The 23,741-nt window shown below is 40.0% G+C and overlaps 1 protein-coding gene across 1 annotated transcript in view; it reads left to right on the plus strand.

Annotated features, from left to right (window-relative positions):
- LOC109956969 (GDNF family receptor alpha-2-like) overlaps positions 1 to 23,741 on the plus strand; it is a 49,802-nt gene that overhangs the window by 17,863 nt on the left and 8,198 nt on the right. Inside the window, exons 4-7 of the mRNA XM_020594490.1 lie at positions 8,432 to 8,810; positions 18,197 to 18,309; positions 19,244 to 19,384; positions 22,798 to 22,928. Of these exons, the coding sequence (XP_020450146.1) occupies positions 8,432 to 8,810; positions 18,197 to 18,309; positions 19,244 to 19,384; positions 22,798 to 22,928 (764 nt within the window). The remainder of the gene's footprint in view (positions 1 to 8,431; positions 8,811 to 18,196; positions 18,310 to 19,243; positions 19,385 to 22,797; positions 22,929 to 23,741) is intronic.

A 23,741-nucleotide genomic window follows, 5' to 3' on the forward strand; every position in this document is an offset into this window, starting at 1 on the left:
AGTATCTTGTACAAGGGGTCCCTCCAGGAATTAAGTTTAACATGCCGTAGTTAGACCTTCTAACTCACTGTACTAAACCTCTCACCATTGCCCACCATCCAATTAAATCCAGAAGGCTGTTTCTGCAGCTGTGGGAAAAGGACCAGTACAACAGTCGTGCTCAGCATGCTGGTGGAACGTTTGACATTTTCACATTGCCCTCATAATAAATAGTATTACTTAAGCAAACACTAAGATATTTTCTTCTAGGTGTACAGTAGGGGTTTTGGTTAGGACTTGGGTTATTAGGGATGTGCGTGTTTGGTTTTGTTTTGTGCCTGATTTGTTTATATGTATGCTTCATTATTCTGCGGGAATTTCTTTAATCAGTTTGCCCTCAGTCCAGTCTTAGCTTATCTCTCCGAGGGTCAGTAATGAGAGTTGTTGTCTGCAACTTATCAGTTTGGAATAGTCAGCGTTTTTCTAACAAGTTGGAATTAAACAACAGTGAATAAGCCACAGAAAGTATAGTTTGTTTCAATACATTTAATCAGACTTACAGGCCAGTAATGATCAAGCTAGCAGATTATTGATATACTGTGCAGATTCACCTGACACATACATCTTGTTCGATTATCAGGGCAGATTATGCATTGTCGCCTGTGACGGTTGAAGGAGCTAAACAGCATGCATATTAAGACTGAGGGGGCCATGGAGGACGGTTAAGATTTGAAATGTACTAAAGGAAGCTCAACTTGCTCATAAACAGCTCATATATGTAGGAGTGTGTTTACAATGATTTAAAATTCCTTTGGACATCCATTTCCCACCTGCACATAAACATTTATTTTCAGATACAAATATTTAGAGCTCTATTTTCCTGAAATAGGGTGCAGCAGTAAACGCTGTCTAAACTACAGGTGAAGGCACACATAGGTGTGTCCAACAATTTTTGGTCATTTTGGTGACAACCGGCATTGGCACATATTAGGTGCAACATGGAAGAGGGGCAGAATACTTTATTAGCAGGAGGAATTCTTCATGATCAGCTCATGTTGAGGCTGGCTTTAGCAGTGGCCAATCAAATCAGCTCCTCCCATCCCCTTTAAAACCACCACAGAAACCTGACTTTGACTGATGTCAGTGACGTTATAACATGGAAGTATAGGAGCCAAAAGATTCTGTTCTTTATATCTACTTCTATTATGTACTCTGTGTCTAAATTATGATGTGAAAAATTATTATTGTTGAAATCCTGCACATAAATATTCACTCAATAGAGTGAATAATAATATCACTGACCAGCGTTTGGGCATGGCAGAAAGAAAGTCTCTGGTCCTATAACCAGCAGTATAATTTACTCACAGCTGCATTTAGTGTGTGAGCAATACACAGGAGTCTCAACGTTATATGCATGTACCTTTATTAATGTTAAGTTGTTTTTAAAATAATCCAATAAAAAATATTGTAATCAGTGTATTTATGGTGACTGATTACAGTTGGTGGGAGCAAGCAGCCTATTAGATACATCAGCCACTTTATTGCACAGCAGCTTTTGTCGGGACCAGACCATTAAAAAATGCAAAAATAGACGCAATGTACTGTAGTAACAAAGGTATGTCTTTGTGAAACTTGACCATTTGGGAAAATTGTAACTGAATAGTGAGTGAGAGCAACTCTCAGTGATATTGGACTGACTTTACCTGCTGTCTGCAGGGTATTTGTTATTTATCATGGCTCATGAGCTGCTTTATTTTCTGCACCTATGTATAAACATTGTACATGATTTTGGTGTCAGACCTACTATTGTCAGTGACTAGCTGGAGATGACCTCTTCAACTCGGTGGTATGCCATGACATGTGCCAAGCCTATCTGACCACATGCATTGCATGTCTACAGCTACATAGTGAGGACTAGTTTATTTACCTTATTTGAAAGTAATCTTTGTCACACAGATTTCATAATTCAGATAATTTCACAATACCTTATTCATAATGATCATTTGTGGATTTAAGGGTTTATTTTAAGTTGGTATGGCTGTTGAAATACATTTGGGTACCTGTTCTTGTGTTTCCCAGTCTAGACTGTTGTTAGGAAAATTGCACCTGTGTTTGCAATAAAAGGTGGCCTGAGCAGGTCTTGACGCTAACGTAATTTGAGGACAAAATGAGCACCAAAATTGCACTGCGCTGCCTAATCAGCTTAAACATGACCTCAGCTGTGCCTCTACTCCCACCTCAGCATAAGTGCATTCATGGCAGGACAGGTCCAAGCACAACAATACCCAAAACAATAGATTCGCGCCCAAGGAAAACTGCATGAAGACTGTGTTTGAAGCTAGCAGGAAAACAGAGCCTTTAGTCCTTTGTCATGATTTGTGTCTCTCATCACTCTCTCTCATTAATTCTTTTTGCAGCAGTAATTTTATGCTCAGAGGTAAAATTCAGTTGATTGATTGATTGATTTATTCTTTCAAACATGTAAAGATAGTCGACATGTCAACACACGTAATTTTACACATATCCAACAAATGCTAATCCAATATCAATTTGCTTATACCTAGTACATGCTTGAACGGAGTAGGAAGAAGTTAGACTTATCCAGTCCTACCCCATGACATCATCTTACCATCATTGGTTTGCAAGCAGTATCTCTATATAAATAATTCTCTTCTACACCACACAAGTAATATACTAAAAAAATTATAACAGAATGTTAACATTCTTACATAATTACATTCTTAAATAATTATCTTCTACACCACACAAGTAATATACTAAAGAATTATTACAAAGTGTTAACATTCATACACCACACCCACAATGTTCCATCTAATTAATCATTAAGCCTGTTCTTGCATATATCTTGATTGACACATACCTTTATATTTATGTTTAAACTCATCAATTCTATTACTATTTTTTTATGTCCACACTTAAATTATTCCATAGTTTTACCCCACTTATGGAAATACAAAATCTTTTTTTGGTTGTACGTATAGCATGAATTTTTAAATTTAACTGACCCCTTAAATTGTATCCCCCATCCCTTTCATTAAATAGTTTTTGAATTCCACCAGGTAATAAATTGCTCCTGGCTTTATACATAAACACTGCAGTCTTATATCCCACTAAATCAAAAAACTTTAACAATTTAGACTGTATGAAAGCTACATTGGTGTGATCCCTATACCCCAACTTATGCACAATTCTTATCGCTCTTTTTTGTAATATATACAATGGTTGAAGTGAGCTTATGTATGTATTTCCCCAGTTTTCAACGCCATACTCTAAGTATGGTAAAATCAATGAAGAATACAAAACGTGTAGTGCTTTCCCGTCCAAAATATATCTAACCCTTGCCAATATCAATATATTTTTGCTATTTTGTTCTGAAAATATCTGATATTCAATTTCCAAGACAATTTGTCATTAACTATGACACCTGTTTCACTAAATCAGAAACCTTGCATATATCATTAATGTATAGTATAAATAATTTAGGTCCCAAAACAGAACCCTGAGGCACTCCACATACTAATATCCAGCTCACTCGATTGGTATTCACCCAACTTCACAAATTGACGCCTCTGTGTCAAATAACTTCTAATCCATTTCAGAACCATTCCTCTGATCCCATATTTTTCTAACTTGTCCATTAATAATTCATGATTGATTGTGTCAAATGCTTTTTTTAGGTCAATAAATATTCCTATCGTGTATTTCTTCTCATCCATAGCACTTGTAATGTCCTCCATCAGGTCAGTAATGGCCAAAGATGTCGATCGGTTCAACCTAAAACCATACTGGCAATCAGAGGATTTTATGTTTATCAATAAATGTATCTAATCTGTTATTAAAGAGTTTTTCCAGGATTTTTGAAAATTGTGACAACAGAGAAACCGGTCTATAATTTGTGAATTTGATCCATGAGAACAGAAAATTTTCATAAACTCTGCCTTTGATGACATCTACTTATCTAGCTTGCTCAGTAACACACAGGGAGATGATGCTATAGATCCAGTGCACCCTGTTCCTCTCCTCTGGAAACCCCACTGTGACACAGAGAACAGAGCTAATCACTGATGAGCCCTTTGACACAGAAATGCTTGACATGCTCCTCAGGGTTGGCACTAAAGACTTCCTAACAAGCTCCTGCACACTCACCCAGGGCCATATTAAATCCAGACTTTGGCACCTTTCCTAATTACTGAGAACATACCCAAAGCCAAGAGCATCTTCTTAACCTAGGCTGAACTTCCCCCTGCAGCGCAGAGTCCCTCGAGTATGGGTTGATATATGAAATGCAGAACGCAAACTAGGCTGACAGAGAGCAATTACAGGGGAAGGAAAATCCCTTGTTCTTTGGGAAACAAAAGCATCAAAATCCTAATACAGCGTATGTGAACTTTTTATCCAATTCCTCTCATTCATGTGCCCTGTCCTCCTCCCTCACATCTCTCTATCTTCCCTTTGTCTTTTTCCTCACTTGAACAGATCATTTTCTGTTGCTCTCTGTCTGCCTATGGGTGTCTCCTATCTTGGATTTCCCCATCTGCTTTGTTCTTTCTTTCCCTCTTTCTTTCTTTCCCTGTGTATGTTATATGTCTGGGAAAAAAACTGATTGTTATTTTTACTCCATTGCCATCTGTGTGTCTAATTTGTAATGCCTATAGAGTAGAGAGCCCTGTATACAGTCACATGGCAGGATCAAAGCAATGACAGTGTAGTCTTATGGATGTCAGCTAAGGCCAAATCTTCCATTTCTACCTGATAATCTTGTTATGAATTTTCATCTTGTATTTTCTATATTAATTTAATATGTATTTTCTATATTAATTTAATACGTCATGGAGTACTACATAAAACATCTTTGCCCCCATTCATATTACTTTAGCCAACAGGTACCAAGATTTCATGGGGAAAGCATTATTTGTGACAAACATGCACTTAATGACACTGATTGTTCCATGTTTATAGCATCTATTAATCAATCAGCACCCCACTCCACCCAAATCTGTCTGCTCATTCTTTCAATCAGTGCCTCGCTTGTTTATTAACGTATAGTACTAGAGCCAGGAAAGGTAAGTTAATAGATACTATATGCGTAGACTATTGTGATGCTGAGAGCCGTTGATTGCGCTGCTGATGGGCTGGGTTAATTATTCTGAGCAAGAGTTGCACATCTTTTCTGAATTAGGCTGGATTAATTGAAAGCTCTCTAGTATGTCTCTGTAAGTGGCTGTCCAATCTGTTAGTCTGTATCCTCTCATTTCATCTCTCTCAGTCATGATCAACTGCTGTAATCAACCGCTCAAGTCTCCTCTCCCCTCTTAAAGCTTTTTCCATTTTTATATCTTGTATTATTAGTTTATCACAGCCTTTATCCTTGTATTTTAGCAGAATATGTTTGCTGAAAACGTTTATTGTAACGTACTTGGAAAATCAATTAAAACTATGTAACATGATACTGCACATTTCCCCTCCGGTCTCCACTTCTTTGCTTCCTTCCTCTTCTCCTCCTGCTCTTGTTATCATCCTGTTTGTGTGTAAGCACGTCAGAGCTATCAAGTGAGCTTTGTTTCTGATGTTCACCCCAGGACATCTGTTTGAGTTGAGCACAAAATTCAATCTCAGCTCCCCAATCAGAGGTAGTAAAAACCGTCCACCACTGCAGCCTCAAAAGCGGGTTAGGTCCTGCTTGGTCAGATAAATCTTAGTAGCTCATCCTTCTCTGATTTTCTTTTCATTTTGGACTCACCCAGTGGCCTACATTAGAATCTGCAGAAAGCCAAGGGGATTTACTGTAGGAGCTGCAATCTAATGATGCAATGTAGCCTGCACCAATCTCTTCATGCCCAGTGCCAAAGCCATCTCTCTTCTCGACTGTCATTGTAATTACAGATCAACCAAGCTTGGTCCGGCTTGGCAAGGTCAGCTAACTGTCTCACATCATACCCTTAATATATAAGTAAGTGGTCTTAGCATGTTTTTGTCTGCCTTTTTAGTCACAAACAAGGCTGAGTGTGTTATGCTACCACACATTTGTTGTGAAGTATTAATCCTCTTCCCTCAGAGAGTACAAGGATAAACAAGTTTCATTTGATGATACAAGGATGTCTTATTTTAATAAGAGTCATAAAATTGAATGCTCATCATTCGAACAAAGAAGGAAAAGTTCTCCATGGGGGACAAACACTGAAAAGGACAGAACTATTTGGAACTCATTTGAACTCAGGACATGTCTCCTAACATTCTGCCTATTTATAAGAACAGCTGCTACATTTACCTTGATATAAATGAAAGCCCTGTTAACAGAAAGATAGATCGGGTGTGCTTTCTTCTTTCTGTGATTAAGTCCTGATATTCTGCTTCTGCTATTGTTCGTTGGCAGTGAGTTTTGTTTTATTTGAATTGCTCTGAACCCACAAAATCATTAGTTTTGGGGGTTTGGTTATTTTTCCCATTGTTATAGTGTGATGTGTTCTGTATGTCCACATTTCTAGGGCTGAAAACATGCACTGCACAACTTGGAAACAATACAGCATTTCTAGCACACTACTCTAAAATAAATGCTCTTCTTCCTGCTCCAGGCTGTCTGATAGACACAGAGTGAGATTGGTTCTGTTGAATAAGAGATGAATCTCTCTGGGTGCCACCATTCTGCCACGACCTCTGAAATATCATTATCTACAGGGGAGGGAGGTTAACTTCTCTAATATAGCCTGAATGCAAGAGAGAGTGCCACGAGTGAACATGATTCTGCTTTATTACCAGAATATCTCAAGAAAAGCTGTGTATTTTATTTTCTTACTGCCACTGTGCTACTGTATATGCAGTATCTCAGAACACTCAAACTCACCTAATGACATAATCTGTTTTCCACAAATATGATGTGCAGCCTGAGGGCTAGATACAATGTTTCAATTTGTGATTATACTGAAAAAAAAAAAACTTGATGTTAAACTTGAAAGTGGGTGATACTGCACAGCATGTGTTACATCATGGAGTCTTTACGTTTTTGATCTTAGCATGTTTTGGGCAGATGCTACACTATTTAGTGTTGTTTCCCACCAGGGTGAGTCCTGGATCTGTTGGTGCCTACAGGCAAAGTGTTGCGTTAGTGCAAATTTTACAGAGCTTGTTGCAGAGGCAATCATTGCACAAATAATCTGCAGCCATCCCCAGTTGACACTATACAAGAGGCGGGGTACACCCTGGACAGGTCACCAGTCTATCACAGGGCTGATACTGAGACACAGATGACCACACACACTCCCACGGGCAATCTAGAGCCCCCAGTCAACCTTGTCTTTGGACTGTGGAAGGAAGCTGGAGTATGGAGAGAACCCATGCAGGCACAGGGAGAACATGCAAACTCTGCACAGAAAGGCATCAGGTCAGCTGGGTCCTTGAACCCGGAACCTTCTTACTGTGAGGCAACAGCGCTAACCATATATTTATATGCCTTTCATAGATAGATGGATAGATAGATAGATAGATAGATAGATAAGTAGCCTTGTGAACTACGTATATCAGTTCTGTGCAAATGGTATTTAATGTTTATTCTAGTCAATGTCAACTCAAGACCATCTGGACATATAATTATACCCTTGGTATAATTATTATTATCATAAAGGCTGTTTACTGACACCCCCGACATTTGGTGTCCTAGGCAACCATCCAGTATTTACATTAATATACATTCTTGTCAGTATTTTCCCATGGACTATTGCTTGTTTTAGATTATGCCCATTAGTTAATTAAAATATCCTTCTTACTTCATTATAAGTCAAGTGACTAATAGATAACTGAATAAAACTTGCATCCAATTCAGGTAAAACTCAATACATTAGATGACAACTTAATAATGTACTTATATTATTATGACAATCACATCATAATCAAACCTGAAAATAAATAATTTACTAACATCCAATTTGGAATCATAGTGTAATTAACTGATATTTCAATCAAGGCCTGAAATAGACTGAATCAATAATTCAGTTAGGATGGATGCAGGCTAGCTGCAGGCATCCCTCCAGCAGCTCTCTGTTAGTTGGAGAAACTGAGAAGTCCAAATGATTTTGAAGAGTCTTTTTCAGTGTTCAAGACTAACAATGACAGTGAAGTCCCAGGTGGGCAGGCATGCAAGGAATATTATTTTGTTTGTTGATTATACTTTGCAGCTGAGCCCACTGTAAACGGTACCAGATTAGTGATGTTGAGTCACAGGATCAATAAAATGGTTTTTATTCTTCTGTTATGTTTGTACTTAACACATTCAGTTTGTTTAAACACTAAGTGTATCTGCTGTGATAGTGATGTCTAATATCAGTGTTTTCAAGTGATTGAGAGAGAATGATAATGTTTTATCCAAAGGACTGTGGAGCCCTTTTCCTTTTAGGCTCAGTAAAGTCACTGTGTTGTCCTTCTTTGTGTCCACTCTCAGGGATGCTTACAGTAGCCCCGAAAGGCTTCCACTGTCCTGATGCTGAGAGAAACTGCAATCCCTGTCTTGATGCGGCCAAAGCCTGCAACCTCAACAGCAGCTGCAAGAAACAACGCTCTGCCTATATCGCTACCTGCAGCAAGGAGGACCCCAACAAGGGTGAAAGCTGCAGTAAGAAACGCTGCCACAAAGCGCTGAGACAGTTCCTGGACCGTGTGCCCACTGAGTTCAGCCACCGGCTGCTCTTCTGCCCCTGCCAGAGTGTGGGCTGCGCTGAGCGACGCAGGCAGACCATCGTGCCTGATTGCGCCTATAAAGATAAAGAGAAACCTAACTGCCTGGAACTACGGAGGGTCTGCCGCCAGGACTCTCTATGCAGGTGAGGTAAAGGGAAAGTTTAGGAAGTGTGAGGTTTTGGCATGTTGAAGTCAGAGGAACAGTGTCCTTAACTGTAATGCGATGGCTGGCAGGAAAGACATTAATTTTATGTGCATACATATGCTGTGTGTGTGTTTGAGTATGCGTTAATCTATTTGTGGTGTGGTGGTTTGTTCGGCATATTTTAGTGCTGTGCATGTGGAATGACCTACTGCCAAATACATCTGAATATTCATTATCATCCTCTTATATTCATGGAAATTGTGGAAAAATAAGATTGAATCTGTGGAGTTCCTGTTTGACGACAATTTCCCTGCTCCCATGCCATCCTGAAGTTGTATATTTCTCTGCTGTAACTTTGCCAGCAAAGTAATTAGAGTTTCAGGAAAACTGTAGCTATTAGACAGAGGATTAAGATGTGAAGCTAAGTTGAAGGGACAACGCTCAATTAGGCTGAACAAAACATTAGTGGATCACTTTGGCTGCATGGGGCCTCTATTGGATTCAAGCAGGCGGATTTAATTCACACCTACCCAGCCGTGACATGTGTTAGTGCCACTCAGAGTAGGTGAAATTCAGGAGTTGCTCCATGAGCCAAATCAGCTGTCAAGATCTTTTTACCCTCTAGAGCTATGTGCTATGTCTGACCATCAAAAGGCTGTGAAGTCCTGCATTCATTAGTCTAATAGCATAAAAAAATAATCTGAGACATTTGAATAATTCTAAACATTTAAAATCTCATTTATGAGTCTAATGGAGTTTGACCAAGCGTCAGACCCTTGGAACCTCTCTGCTAAAAATAATACTCATGATTATCTTACAATTGTCAGAAGGGAAACCCTTTGGCGACTTTTTTATTTCCTGGTGTGACAGATGATTAGGCAGATGATACAATTCAGTGATAGGTCTTGACAGAGTTTGTGGGTTTAATACACCCAGTAGCTGTCCAGCCTCAGTAGGCCTGGAAGATGACTTGCAGTAACTGCCTGAAAACCACACGTCAGCCACTTCTTCCGAAAAGTATTTTCAGTTAGTGCCAGCGTTTGCTTTAATATGACTGGTTTGGAATAATTTTGTTTTTGTGTCAGACGTGGCCAATTTATCCCAGAATTATAAATTCTAACAGTGTATCAACTCAAATCTTAAAGTGAATAATGCTTTGCACAGTGTTAATAACAGTATTCAAAGGGACAGCTCCAAATGTGAAAAGAATGTGTACAGCTGTTGTATTCATTTTTGTTATGCTTCCTTTTAGACAACTATCCAGAAGCATTTCTTTCTTTAAGACCTGTAAGAATGATTTGCAGTCACGAAATTCGCATTAGACCAGCTAATGATGCACAACATTTCCTTGTGAATAGTATTTCTGTGGTACTTCACATTTATCCTGTTTCCATGGAGGTGAGCCGCCTTTGAGGCTTATTGTTAATGATGAAAAACCAATTCCTCTCCACCAACAAATCCAAACACCACACTACTAAAGTAGGGAAACGCTATCACCTCTCCTACAATTTATGATTGTCTTGATAATTACATGCTTGCCTGCATTGTGTAATCTATTTCCAGGCTGAGATCCTTTCTTTAACCTTTGGGCCCTCAGGTGTCTACTGTGGAACTCCTTATTGAGAAAGATGAAATAGAATGTTAAAGCTCATTTTCTGTGGCTGCATAATGCCCCGCATAGGTCAACCCGCTCGATGAGCGTGTGGACACCCACTCTGTATGAACACACATTGCCCTGTGAACCAACACATCATTTGCCAACAACACAAGCACACACACTCACAGACAAACACTTGAAGCTTGAATGAAACTCTAAGAATCCACTGTTTTAGTGCTGCATTCACTTGCAGTGAATAAGTGCAAAAGAATATCACTGTGGTTAAACTGAAGAGAGATGTCTTTGGTTAGTGCCAGGTTGACTATGTTGATGGTGATCCTGCTTTGGGATGTCATCACAGGACAGTTTAATGGCCTGGAAGACCTTGTAAACACTGATTTGTTATTCTATTTGATCTGATAATTCAGCGAGATATTGCATTTACCAATACATTATGTTCTTAATTTGTTCTGTATCTCCAATATGTTTTACAAGCAAATTGAATTGAAAACTCATTTGTTGCCCTAATGGAGACAAAGCTCTCAGATTAGGCTTTGCTTTGTGCAACCTTGGAGATAAACACATTTGAGCAAGCATAGAAAGAGCCCCACCTAAGCTTTTTAAACACAGAAGTCACACAACACCCAAATACAACACCAGGGGAAACTTTCTTGGCTCCTTTCTGCACCTTCTGAGATGTGTTGATAAAAGCAGAGGAAGATCATTCAACGACAGGCCTGTCTCCCCTGGGAACACCCGTCTGACTACAGACAGGTGATGTACAGCTAGCCCGAGCCTATTTCATATTAACACAAGGGACAGATCTAGAGAGGAGGAGGGAACAGGAGGAGGAAAAGAGGGAGGGAGAGATAATGAGATGGAGAGAGGGAGGAGAGGTAGAGAGGGTGGCAGAATCGATTTAGCTCGTAAAGCTACTGCGGCAGGTTGGAGGTCAGTGGTTTGGTCACACAGCCATGGATCTCTGCAGCAGACTCTGCTGGTCATCTCAAAGACAGGCTTAGCTCCCTGCAGCACATTCTGATGAAGCAGCGGTCACGGCTGAAAACACACCCAAGTCAAGACATATTTATAAACATATGCTCACCTATTTTTATTATCTATTCTAAACATTAAAAGGCCAGCAAGTCCTTGGTTTACACTATTAAACATGATTTCAAATACTTTCTTTTTGGAGTCTTGTCTTGAGCACATCAGATGCCAGATTGGCTGTGATTTCATCTTTGGAGACTGTTCAGATTGTTACAGGTGCAGCCCAGAACTCAACAAAAACAAACAAAAAAAAAATTGAAAGGATTTCAAATATATAATTTTGGTTTAGGCTTAGGGTGCCATAAGATTTTCTTCTCTCCTTGGTTTCTGCGGAGGCAATTGTTGACATACTTTGGAGATCTAGGGGATTGTAAATGGGCAGAGAACAAGCATTAAGTAGAGCAGCTCTCAATTTTTTTTTACACCTGGTTGTTCTGCTACAGTTATTATATTATTTCCTTCCATAATCCTGCACAAACAGATGCAAAGAGACATTCCTGTTTGTTACTGTTCTCCTATTTTCTTCACTTGCTCTTCTCTGCTTTTCCACCTTGTCTTCTCAACAGCTTTTCAGTGGATCCAGCATCTATTCGTTTGGGACTGCTGAGTCCATACAATGACAATAGCCTATATTTGGATATGCATATCTGGGTAGTGTAGTGTGTGTATGCGTGTACGCAAGCAGAGAAACTCCCTATTCATTTCCATGTCAGTCCACACAACACAAGCCCAGTGAAGCCTAACCTAAAGAGTATTGAATTGTACACATGTACCCCACTGATTGTCTGAAGGATCAATGCAATGCTTCTATCTCTAATTTATATCTCCTGGTCTCCACACTCAGTGGGTGCACTTTAAGTTCTTTGGGCACTGGATTTCAAACTGTGAAGCTGAGAGGTGGCCATTCACTGTGCAGGTAACCTGACCCAGTTTGGGAGATTTATCAGGCTGCCTTTGCTTAGAGAAAACTTGCAGGGTACTACACACTCCGGTTCTCTCTCTCTCTGTCACACATACTGTCCTAAATCAACAGTCTGCTCTGCTGTATCTGACAACTCAAGCCTTCAGTGAAGAGGAACAGGACAGGGAGAATGACTGGCCCAGATGGCATTACTCTGCAGTATCTGAGACAATGAGCAAAGAAACTAGGATGCTGTTGATCATCAGTTTTTCTCACTTTTCTTTCCTCACTTTCACTTTCACTCACACTCACACACACACACACACACACACTTGTGCTCTTGTACCATACTTGTGAGGATTTTCAATATATTCTCTGGTCACTAAACCATTTCTAATCTCTTGTTCACACCGGTGTTCTCCAATGAGCAACCAGGTTTTAAAAAATCTACATGGAAACAGATGAATAAAGAAATGTTCTACTTAATTAAATACGTTTATCAGAGCTAAGTATGTACTGTAAATTACATGCTTAGCACAAATATTGTACATCCTAAACAACAGAGTCATGGGGGCAACGGGCAGCCTGCTATTAAAAATGTGCACATCTCTATGTGTGAACAAGGAGTTAACCATTACAAGTGCATTATTACTGCTGTTGTGTAAGTGCTGTGCACCTAGCAAACAGGTTTTGGGGGGGGTTCACTGAAAAAAGAGAAGAAAGGTGGAAGTGAAATATAAAGCACACAAAATAAAACAGATTTCCATTACTTACTTTTAAAGTCTGTGCTCAAGGCAATACCTGGACCGTTTCAGTCTTCCTGGTCACAATGCAAGCTATGAGAGAGAAATGCCTTTTCTGACAGTGTAAAGCTCCGGTTTTGCAAACAAAGCATGTGTCAATTGGTGACCTTTTCCTCATACATATTACAGTATACTGCAGTGTGCGACTTTAATCAGGACTTAGCTTCGGTGAGTACGTGCTCAGCTTGCTGGCTACATGAGAGCAGGAAACAGGGTAAGGGGAGAGGAAGAGAAGCACTGAGAGGAATGGGGCAGGAACTGGAAAGAGAGAGTAGTGCACTTAATTCTTAAACGTGGATTAGTACATGCACATTGACTTTCCTAACTGCGGTCTCTAAGGGAACATGATATAGCGGAAAACTGCAGTCATGACTGCCTCGGCCTCATCCTTTCCTTCACAATATCTTCCTCCAGTGGTACTGTATCTATTATTAAAGCAAACATTATATGAATAGGGCTCCAGGCTTAGCTAAAGAATGGTTGATATGTGGTTTTGAATGTGTCAATTAGAGTCTATTCTTTCACTCTTTATCATTCTTACTCTGAACATCTCTTGGTACTGAAGGAGTCTCACTGAAAGCTGCAGCATTTCTTTAAGTTTTTCCGACAGAATCACTTGATATATGACTAATAGCTATTTAATTACTTGCTATAACTGTTCTGCAGCATATTGCCAACTCTGCCACTTTTTAGGTACAGTTCATCTATTTGTTTGATGTGTACACTTTGTCTGAGGGGATGGCTGTTTGCCTTGTTCAGAGAGTATTTAAGGAGTACAGATAACCTTCAATGATCTACTCACTCCTCACCAAGCACACAGTGCTGGGTTTTGTGTGCAGCATGCTTGATTTAGCATTCATCCTAATAACATAACATTCAGCAGGGGGTTGTAAGACATCTGCAGTGGGTGATTCAGAAGCAGAGAAACAGAAAGTGAGAAAAAGAGAGAAAGTTAAAAAAAAGAAAGAATTGCAAGCCAATTTTCTGGTCACCAAGCAAGGAAAGGAGCATAGTAATCATGCTGGAATAAGTGTTTCAAAATAAAGCAGGTTAATTAAATGAAAAAGAAGGTTCAGATTGTTGCTTGTCTTTTGCTTTGTTTACTGTAATAATGCAGGGGAGGTTGTGTCACCCAACAGTTGTTGTTGTTTTCAGTTCTTTGCTGAGGGAGGGGGTGAAAGGTTGCGGCATGTGACAGAAAAGCTAAACTGCCTTTTGTCTTGACTGAATGCCATCTGTCCACATTGCCCTTTTGGAGCATTGACTGGAAATCCCAATGAGTACAGTAGTACATCAAAATGCTGGTTTCTATCTGCTGAGGAAACATTCAGGAGAAAATATCAGTGGGAAAAATGAACAATCACCTCCGACCAGAGCAACAGAGAAACTGTGTCAGGGTCACCGGCAGAAATTTAGGTGGGAAAGCAAGAGCAAAATGCCACCATAGCCGATGAAATTACAAGACACTGAAGAGTGTTTTTTAGTGGAAAAAATATATCTGAGAGAAATAAATTCAGAGCACTCCACTGAGAAAGTCAGTGCTGCATTGGCTTTTCATAATAATGGCAGTGACATAATTCGCTATGTTGCTGCCAAAAGAGAGTAAAATTTCAGCTCTGCCAAGCCCCATTGTTCGCTCTGGCATTTAACATCAAAGGACAACGGGCCCCGCAATGTTGTTGAGTCCAATTGATTGAGACAGGGTCAGATTACCTCGCCATGAGTTTGCACATGAGCAGTTAAGGCTGCAACAACAATTGGTTTATACAACAATGACAGCAGAACATTAATGATGGGAGAGGAGAGATAAAGTCAGAGGACATAACAGACAGGGGGGAAAAAAGCATAGCAAAGAGAAACATCTTTTTGTTTTTTCACATTTGCTTCACATGACTGCTATTATGTTGGCAGCTATTGTGTCATGGTTAATGTCATGGTTTCCGTAGATGAGTGAGATATGATTTATAGCCTCTCTGGGCTGAAGGCTGAGGGAGGGAATAAGAGCCAAGAGCCATACTTCCACATTAACAGAAATGATCATTCGTTGAAGAACTCATATTTGTAGAGAGAGCATAGAGGGGAAGTCCCTAACTCAGATAGGCTTCTCGAGAGACTATTGTTTTTAATGCAGAAAGGAAACTATTAGAGGACCTTGGAGCCTGATAACTGTTTTTCTTTTTGCCTCTTCTCCTTCATGAGGAAATGGTTTCCAAGACTGACACTCATCTGATTTCAATCACATTGTTTGTCACAGGCATCAAGTGATAGGAATAAGAATCCATATAAAAAGCCATTAGTTTTCTATTACTGCCAAGCTGGATGGACAGGCACTCAGCGTTCAGCCGAATCACTGTGTTTAAAGTGTCAGGTTGGTTGAAAGAAGTCTACCTCTGTGGGGGCACCCCTGCCACTTCCCTGGGGGCTGAGTGGCTGAAATGACCATAAAACTCTGTTGAGCTAGACAGCCTGTAATTTCAGCAGCGAGTGGCGCTTCGCCGAGGTATAATGGAAAGCCTTTGGAAGCTATGAAATGTGCTGCATCCCGGTGTTGGAACACCATTGTGTGAACACTCAGGACACCTCTCTAAACTTTAAATTACTGTTTTTAAGCCGTCATTGTCTGAAAGAGCTCCACTTCGAAAAAGAAACACTGTGCTTGTTCAGTTTCTTTTCTTCTGTGGTCTTTGCCTTTTCGTGCAGAAATCTAACATTCCTTGTTAGCACAAAGGTAAAAGACTTTGTCCATAAGAAATAAAAAACAGGAAATGTGGCTTTAAAGGTTGCTTTAATAGACACAATAGAGTTGTTCTTTCTGTTGTATCTTTTTATCATCTATGGCATGAGTGTGGGTACAAGTGCTTTCTGTCACTGAACACGAACGAATGAGAGAGAGTTTTGTGTGAGGAGGACAGGTGTGGAGAGGGATAGATTTGTGTTTGTGCATATGTCCATTTTGTGTGGATTAACACTATGTACTGTGTGTTACTGTTTGAATGTGTACATGTGTGTACAGTGCATTTGTGTCAAGCTTTGCGGCCATGGTAGAGCAAGCATTTGTCCCATTTTTCAAAGTGAGGTTTGAGATGTGATGTTAGCAGCAGGTCACAAGGAGAGGCTCTCCAGGTGGTTTGATAGCAGGGTGTGTGGAGTAATGAAGTGACTCTTGTTGCTGGAGGTCCAAGTCTATCACACCACACTGGCTGCATCTCTGGTGAACCCACAGTGAAAACAGACAGAGAGACACACACAGACAGAGAGATTGTTCAATCACCACCCCTTATTCCCCTCAGCCAAATCCACTTGTTTCCAGTAGCACCTTGCAACAAGTCACTGCAACAACAAAAGAACTGCCTGAGAGACTGTATCATAATCACATGTACCCTTCTCTCTCAGTTTCCTGAATGACAGTGCCCCCCTGATTATCTGTTTGCAGATCCACAAGTGGAAATGTGGCCCATTATCATAACAGTGCATCTCATCTAATCCAATTACTCTAGAACCTTATGAAAAAAGCACAAAATGATGAATAAGTGATCAAGTACTGCCACTGTATAATGTATAATATGTAGTACAGCTGCATATTTAAAGACAAGGAAGTATGTATGTTTTTGTCACATCACTCCACCTGACACTGTTGTGACACGTAGCAGTGCGCACCACCAGCGCTTTGTTTGGTATGAATATCTTGTTCACCGCATGAATGCAAAGTTGTAGATGCATCTGACAACCTGCTTAGTAAATACAGTATAAGTACTGTAAGTGTCTAGATAAATAAGACAATAAGTTAATAAAAAATCTGGTTACAGTAAAACACACGACTCCACTGTAAGCGGAGTGTTAGAATTACACTGGTGAAAAATCCTAATGAAGAAATTCTCACCCTCGTCACTGAAGTGAAAGAGAAAGTGAACAAAAAAGACTTTGGCACTGAGGGGAGTTAATTAACATAAATACTGTTTTATAAAGGAGCATCAAAATCAGTAGCTTCAGATAAAGGCTAGTGCTCTGCTTGGTGCTTGGATGGTGAGTTGTTTCTGGTGATTACAATGTGTGACAATCTAACAATTGCTATTAAAATACTGACTCATAGCAGTCTTTAGACAACACCATAACAAATTATAGCAGCCATAGTAACTATAACCTTAGCAAAGATTATCTAACAGACTGAAAGAAGACAAGACTATTAGAGCACTTATCATACATGAATACGAGTCAAAGCAACTGTTGTTTATCAGGTACTGACTTACCCAATAATTTGCAGCCAGTTAGAAAACACATTCAGTCAACTGTACCTTCTAAAGATGTTTTTGTGTTTATAATGTTAGGACAAGACAGTCTGCGGTACCTTACGCTACCTTTGAACTTGAGGCTGCAAAGTGTTCAGACCAGGTCGGAGAGAATGAGTTATGACACAGAGACAGAACGAGAGAGATAAATGTGCAATGGACTGTGATTCACCTAGTAGGTAACTGTGATGTAAACAGTACAGACAGAGCAACTTTGCACATGCTACTGCCAATAAACCTACTTAAGTGGATTAGCAGTGGCACCCTGGGGGCCTCCACTGACTTAAAGCTCTTATCAGAAACACACACCGAAACAAAACAAACTACTTTAGTTCCGTTGCCTCAGTTTGCAGGGAAATGAGTTTAGGAAAGAGTTGAGATGTCCAGGATAAGTATGGAGGCTATGGCCAAAGGAGGCGTATCATTCTCATCCTTATATAAATGCACTACCATTGGGTTTATGCTGCATGCTGTGAATTTACTAAATAGCTAGTTGTTATTGCAGCATGAGTGAGACCTGTTTACTATTCAGGTCACTTGTTATGGAGTCCTGGGAAGAAATGTTGCACATACTTTCCGATTTTGATTCTGGTCACAATTGGCAGTTGCTCTTGAGTAAAACGGGTCCAGTGCTTTGAATTTGTGTATGTATGTTTATGTGTGTGTTTCTGTGTGATGTACTGTGAGTTTACAACTGAGCCCTGAGTCTCTTTTTCTGTCTGTGCTGTCTTCATGTTTGTTGTGCAGGTCTAGGCTGGCTGACTACATGGTGAACTGTGTTATGACTCAACACACAGTGAGCACCTGTCCCAACCAAGACAATCACCAAGCCTGCTTGGCCTCCTATGCAAGGCTCATCGGTCAGTACAGTCAGGGCTGTGGTTGACACTCTGATGGAATGAAAGAGTGGTTGTACTGTATGTTTGAGATTGGGAGTGAAAAGGTGAGACACAAAATGCACAGTTATCTCCAAATGCCACAGTGTTTTTGTTAAATTTCAGAAACATGGTGAGATAAAGAGTAACTGTTACAAGGAGAAAGAAGAGACAGTCTGCCAGATACTCTTTTTTTACCTCATGGCCTGAAATCTCCCCGAGCACACTGGACATCAGTTCATTATTAAAAGTAATTAGAGAGTAGAGGCACGGAGAGAGTGTTTACTTAATTAAAACACTCCATAGCCATCTGTTTGCTTATAGTAAATGTTGCTCAGACAATATGCACAGGCTAGTACATGAATATTTTTCATTCACAGCCACTGTTTCATAACAGCACCTTGGTGATGATGCAGCAGCATCAGAGAACTTGCAGAGTTCCAAATGCATATTTCTGCACCAGTGCCTCCTCACCATGTGTCATAAATCATGACGTGTGAAGTGATAATATGCCATGGTGCTTTTTGGATTTTTCTGGAAAATGCTACACTCAAAGTGTATCTAACACCCCTGACTCCAGCTGAAAGCACTGACACAAAGAGACATTTGAAAAGTAAAATGATTTAGTATACTAGTGCAATACTGAAACAGCACACACACTTCTTACAGCAGCTACAAAATATTCAAAACATAATGGCCTCTTTACATCTAAAATAAAGCATTACAGCCTCACCTTCCCATAAACTCAGACAATACAAAGTAATTTGGATGACCAACATCTTGCTGTCCATTTTATATATAACTATATTTGCTATAAATGTAGTCCATTATTGTCCATTAGTGACCCATAACTGTTTGTTCTAATGTATGTGTGTGTGTGTGTGTTTGTGTGTGTGTTTGTGTGTGGATAATCTCACAGGGACAGACATGACTCCCAACTATGTTGACAGCAGCTTCGTCAACTGGACCATCTCCCCATGGTGCACTTGTAAAGGCAGTGGAAACCAAGAAGAGGAGTGTATGAACTTCCTGCAGTACTTCACCAATAACACATGCTTAAGTGAGCCATCCCACCTTATGGATACTCTGCATGCATCTGAAATGTTTCTTGTAACTGAAAAGGGTCCAGCGGTCATGCATTATCGATAAGAGCTCAAACGTATGATGCAGTATTTACTCTTGCTGCCATGTAAGAGTAGAGTGGGCTCTGAACTTTGATCTAATGCAATTTTAATGGTTTCATGTCAAAATTCTGTTTTTCAGTGTTGTTGAGCTCTCCTGTGAGATCACTGTGGATCTGTTGTTATTGAGGAGTGGATGGTGGGGAGGCTGAATGCAGAATAATGAGGGGTGAGGCTCAAGGTGGGGGTACTACATATTTTAGAGACCGAGTTATTAAAATGCCAAAAGAAATTTCACTTAATTTACATTTTATTGAACTAATTTAATCTAAATTATACTGACAATACTTTTTTTAATTTCTTTGGTTATGACAAAGGATGAAATAAAGCCAAAGGGATTGTATAAAAATTTATGGGTGAATGGATGGATGGAACTTCTTGAAGTCCTAATGAAAATGTGTCTGCTACATAGCTTGATACAACTTATCATAGACACTCCTTTGCCCGCTGATTAAGTTGGAATTAAATGTTCTTAGTTTTCCAGAAACGAGTAATTTCTTATCTTGTCTCATCCCTCCTTTGGGCAAGTTCTGCCCAGACGTTAATACAAAAGAAAGCATTTGCATGTCATTTTCACATTCAATCTGCAAGAGTTCAAGGGCTTGTCCCTCAGGGGAGAAAAGTGTCATGAAAAGGAACAGATATAGCACAAATGAAATAATATGGGAAGCTAAAATACATATTATCTGTACATCTAATGCGTACTGTAACACAGAAGGTGCAGCATGACAGAGTGGTTACCTCAAATATCCATTTGCCTTTTTTAAAAATGATAAGTAAAATATAAAGAGCTCCTTCCCTTTGTGGCGGTGGGAACAGTGTCATCAGCCTTACAAGACACCATTGCCTTTAACATGTACCACTGTGTGTGTAATGTTTTCAGACTATTTCAATAGGTTGCTGTGGTACAGTTTTAGCTGAGTGTGCAGGATGAGGGATGAGGCTGGGAGGTGAGGAGGCGTCTTGAAAAATAACACAAAATGCAGTATTTCCACTCTGCAGTCAAGAGGAACAGGCTTTCCAATACACCTCAACACGCCAGGGAGGGGAATGAACTCAAAAACACATTCTTTCAGTGTATACGTGTATACATATATGCTTTATGTATATGAGGGTGTGAGTGTCTGTCTACCTATCTGTCTGTCTGTCTATGTCTGTTAAAAATCCAAAACAATTATCTCATTTGCAAAAGTATTCAGATTGTTCTCTGTGGCACTCCAAGTTGTGGTCAGATGCATCCTGTTTGCTTTAATGTTCCTTGATACATATCTCGAACTTGACTGGAGTCCACCTGTGACAAACTGAATTGATTAGACATAGTTTAGAAAGGCACCCACCTGTGTATATAAGGTCCCACAATTTACACATCATGTCAGGAGAAAAACCAAGCCAATGAGCTTTCTGTAGACCTCTGAGATAAAACTGGGGCAAAGCATAGATCAGGCAAAGGATATAAAACCACTCCTAAAGCTCTGAGCATCTGACAGAGCTTGAGAGGATCTGCCAAGGAGAATGGGATAAACTGCCCAAATCCAGGTGTGCAAAGCTTGTAGAGACTTGCCCAAGAAGACCCAAAGCTGTAAAAGAGGACAAGGTCTGAATACTGAAATATATACGTCTATCTATCTATCTATCTGCACACACACACACACTGCAGAAAGTAGATGTGTGTGTCCATATATATGCACACACACATCTACTTTCTGCAGTGTATTATGTGTTATGCAAGTCATTTACATTCTACATGCTTTTCCCCAGCTTTCCTTACAAGTTCAAGCAAAGGAAGAGGGAAATACTTAGAATACATGTTCAGCTAAAATATGTGGGGAGGCCAGCAGAAAACGTTACAGCTGAAAGGATATAATTATAGCAAAAACGTAGTTGGAAACCTGATTTACTTCTCCTTCTGTCTTTCTTCCTCCCCTACCTTATCTCTTACTCCATCTGTCCCTGCAGGTAGGGCAATGCAGGCAACGGCTAGGGGTTAAAGGAAAACACATTCAGTCATTCAAAAATTGAATTGCTATAGGCAATAAGCTTAATGACTCAGATGAACATTTGGGTGCAGTAAAACGTCCTGTGTGGAGGCCCTCTAGCCAACTAGTTTGATTTATGAATTTGTTCCCCCTACTTACAGCATCTATAGGGGGATAGCTAGCTATAGCCGACCCTGGCATACAGATGTGTAGCATCACGTCTCAGTAGTACTTTACCAGCTCTTCACTGGTAGTTTTGGCATCATTAGGATTCACTAGTGAATTCTCTGTTTCCATTTGCTTTAAATTTCCAGTAGCAGCACATATAGCAGTGTTAAGCACAAACAAATGTATTTTCATATGTCTTGTGTGCACATATGTGTGTGTATGTGCCTTTGCGTGTGTTTTGTTGTGCAGAATGTACACTTGTGAGAGACTGCGTAGGTGGACAGAGGATTGTGAGACAAATCGATGTACCTATACATCAGGAGTACTGTGTGTCCATCTGATTATACATGTGTTCCAACTATCCTATTTGTCCTTTGTGTGGTGGTGGGGAAACGCCTTCTTTGTTTGGGAATGTTTTGAATTTGATCAGTCACATAAATCTATTCAAAGTTATCTCTGCATGCTGACCTTATAATGGAGGTGGTTGCCAAGCAATTACATGCCTTGCCTTCTCTCTGGCTGAACAAAGAGAAACAAGCCTTGTGTTTTAATCGGATGAGCAGTGAAAAGGTACTCAGCCTCAATTTTACCACATCTGGCTGAAAAGCTCACTGAACAGGGATTTATCATATTTTTGCTGAGGCTCACACATGCACTTAGACACAAATAACACATATTATGTACATGCATAGAGTGCATCTGCAGGTGGATACACAATTCACAGACAGCTGTACTCTGTTTGAGCTGACTGGTTAGCTGCTTTTAAAAGATGCATCTCAAGTGCAGATATTATGCCACTATTCAGTCAAGTTAGTTACAATTTCAGAATGGCTGTTGCAACATAAGACAAGGGTGTGAACCAAAGTTGTTTGTATTTGTATTGAAGGGTAATTACTAACTAAACTGATATTATAAACATGTTAGACATTCAAAAGGAAGGCATGGCCTAAAATATTAAAAGTAAGGCAGTAAAATGCTATGTGGCCTCCCAGAGACAGCTTACTGTACTCTTTTTGCTTTCTTAATCCTTCTCCACCCTCAGTCCCTCCTTTGCCAAAGATTTGGCAGGGGACCAAAAAGTTGACTTAAAGCAGTCTGACAGCTAGATGGTTTAAAAAACAAATGATTTTATCTCTCTGTCGCTGCAGGAAATGCTATTCAGGCCTTTGGTTATGGGATAGACACCATGCAGAACAAAAATGTGTCTGTCCCCGGGCCATCTTTGATGACGACGATGAGGTCAGATCGTTCCTCAGAACCTACCTTCACCATCCCAGAGGTAATAGGTTTGCACTGATTATTGCATGGATTATTACAGATGTCAAATATGCAAAATGTAACACAGAGACATGACCGCGTGTTTATCAATCAAGCAAATTTTTGAATTTAATGTGTTAATTTTAGGGTCTATCATATTATACAGTATACACCATTTTGTTGTCCCATGTTGTTCTTTGTATACATTTGTTAAAATTGGCCTAATACAAGAAGAATATCAAAAACTCATCCACTCTCCTTCCATGTGTAGTAATCTAATTATTCACAGAATCAGTGTTGATTTCTTTTGTTTGCCAGAGCGTGTTTTGTCTTTGTGGTGATGCATTGGGGTGTTTCCTCGGATTCTGTGGATACTACAGACGCTTTGTCAAAAATGATTCCAAAGTTGCATTCCCTCTGAACCAACTCCTGTCTGGTTACCCACCTAATGCAAAAAGATTTAAGAAAAAGCACGAACAGACATACCCATACAACCCATCAGAGCCATTTGGATGCCGGTGGGATGACAAATGCGAAGCTGCTTTCGAGGAGTTAAAACAGAGACTAACAAATGCTCCGGTGCTGGCTTTTGCAAATCCCCAGTTACCCTATGTGCTACATATTGATGCAAGTCGAGAAGGGCTTGGTGGAGTTTTATACCAAGACCAAGGTGAAGGGCTCAGACCAGTGGCTTTCATTAGTCGCAGCCTAACTCCATCCGAATGTCGCTATCCGGCACACAAGCTGGAATACCTTGCTTTAAAGTGGGCCGTGGTTGACAAGCTACACGACTATCTGTATGGTGCAAAGTTTGAGGTCAGAACCGACAACAACC

This window comes from Monopterus albus, unplaced genomic scaffold, assembly GCF_001952655.1.
Source record: "Monopterus albus unplaced genomic scaffold, M_albus_1.0 scaffold23.1, whole genome shotgun sequence".
In the NCBI taxonomy this organism is placed as follows: Eukaryota; Metazoa; Chordata; class Actinopteri; order Synbranchiformes; family Synbranchidae; genus Monopterus; species Monopterus albus.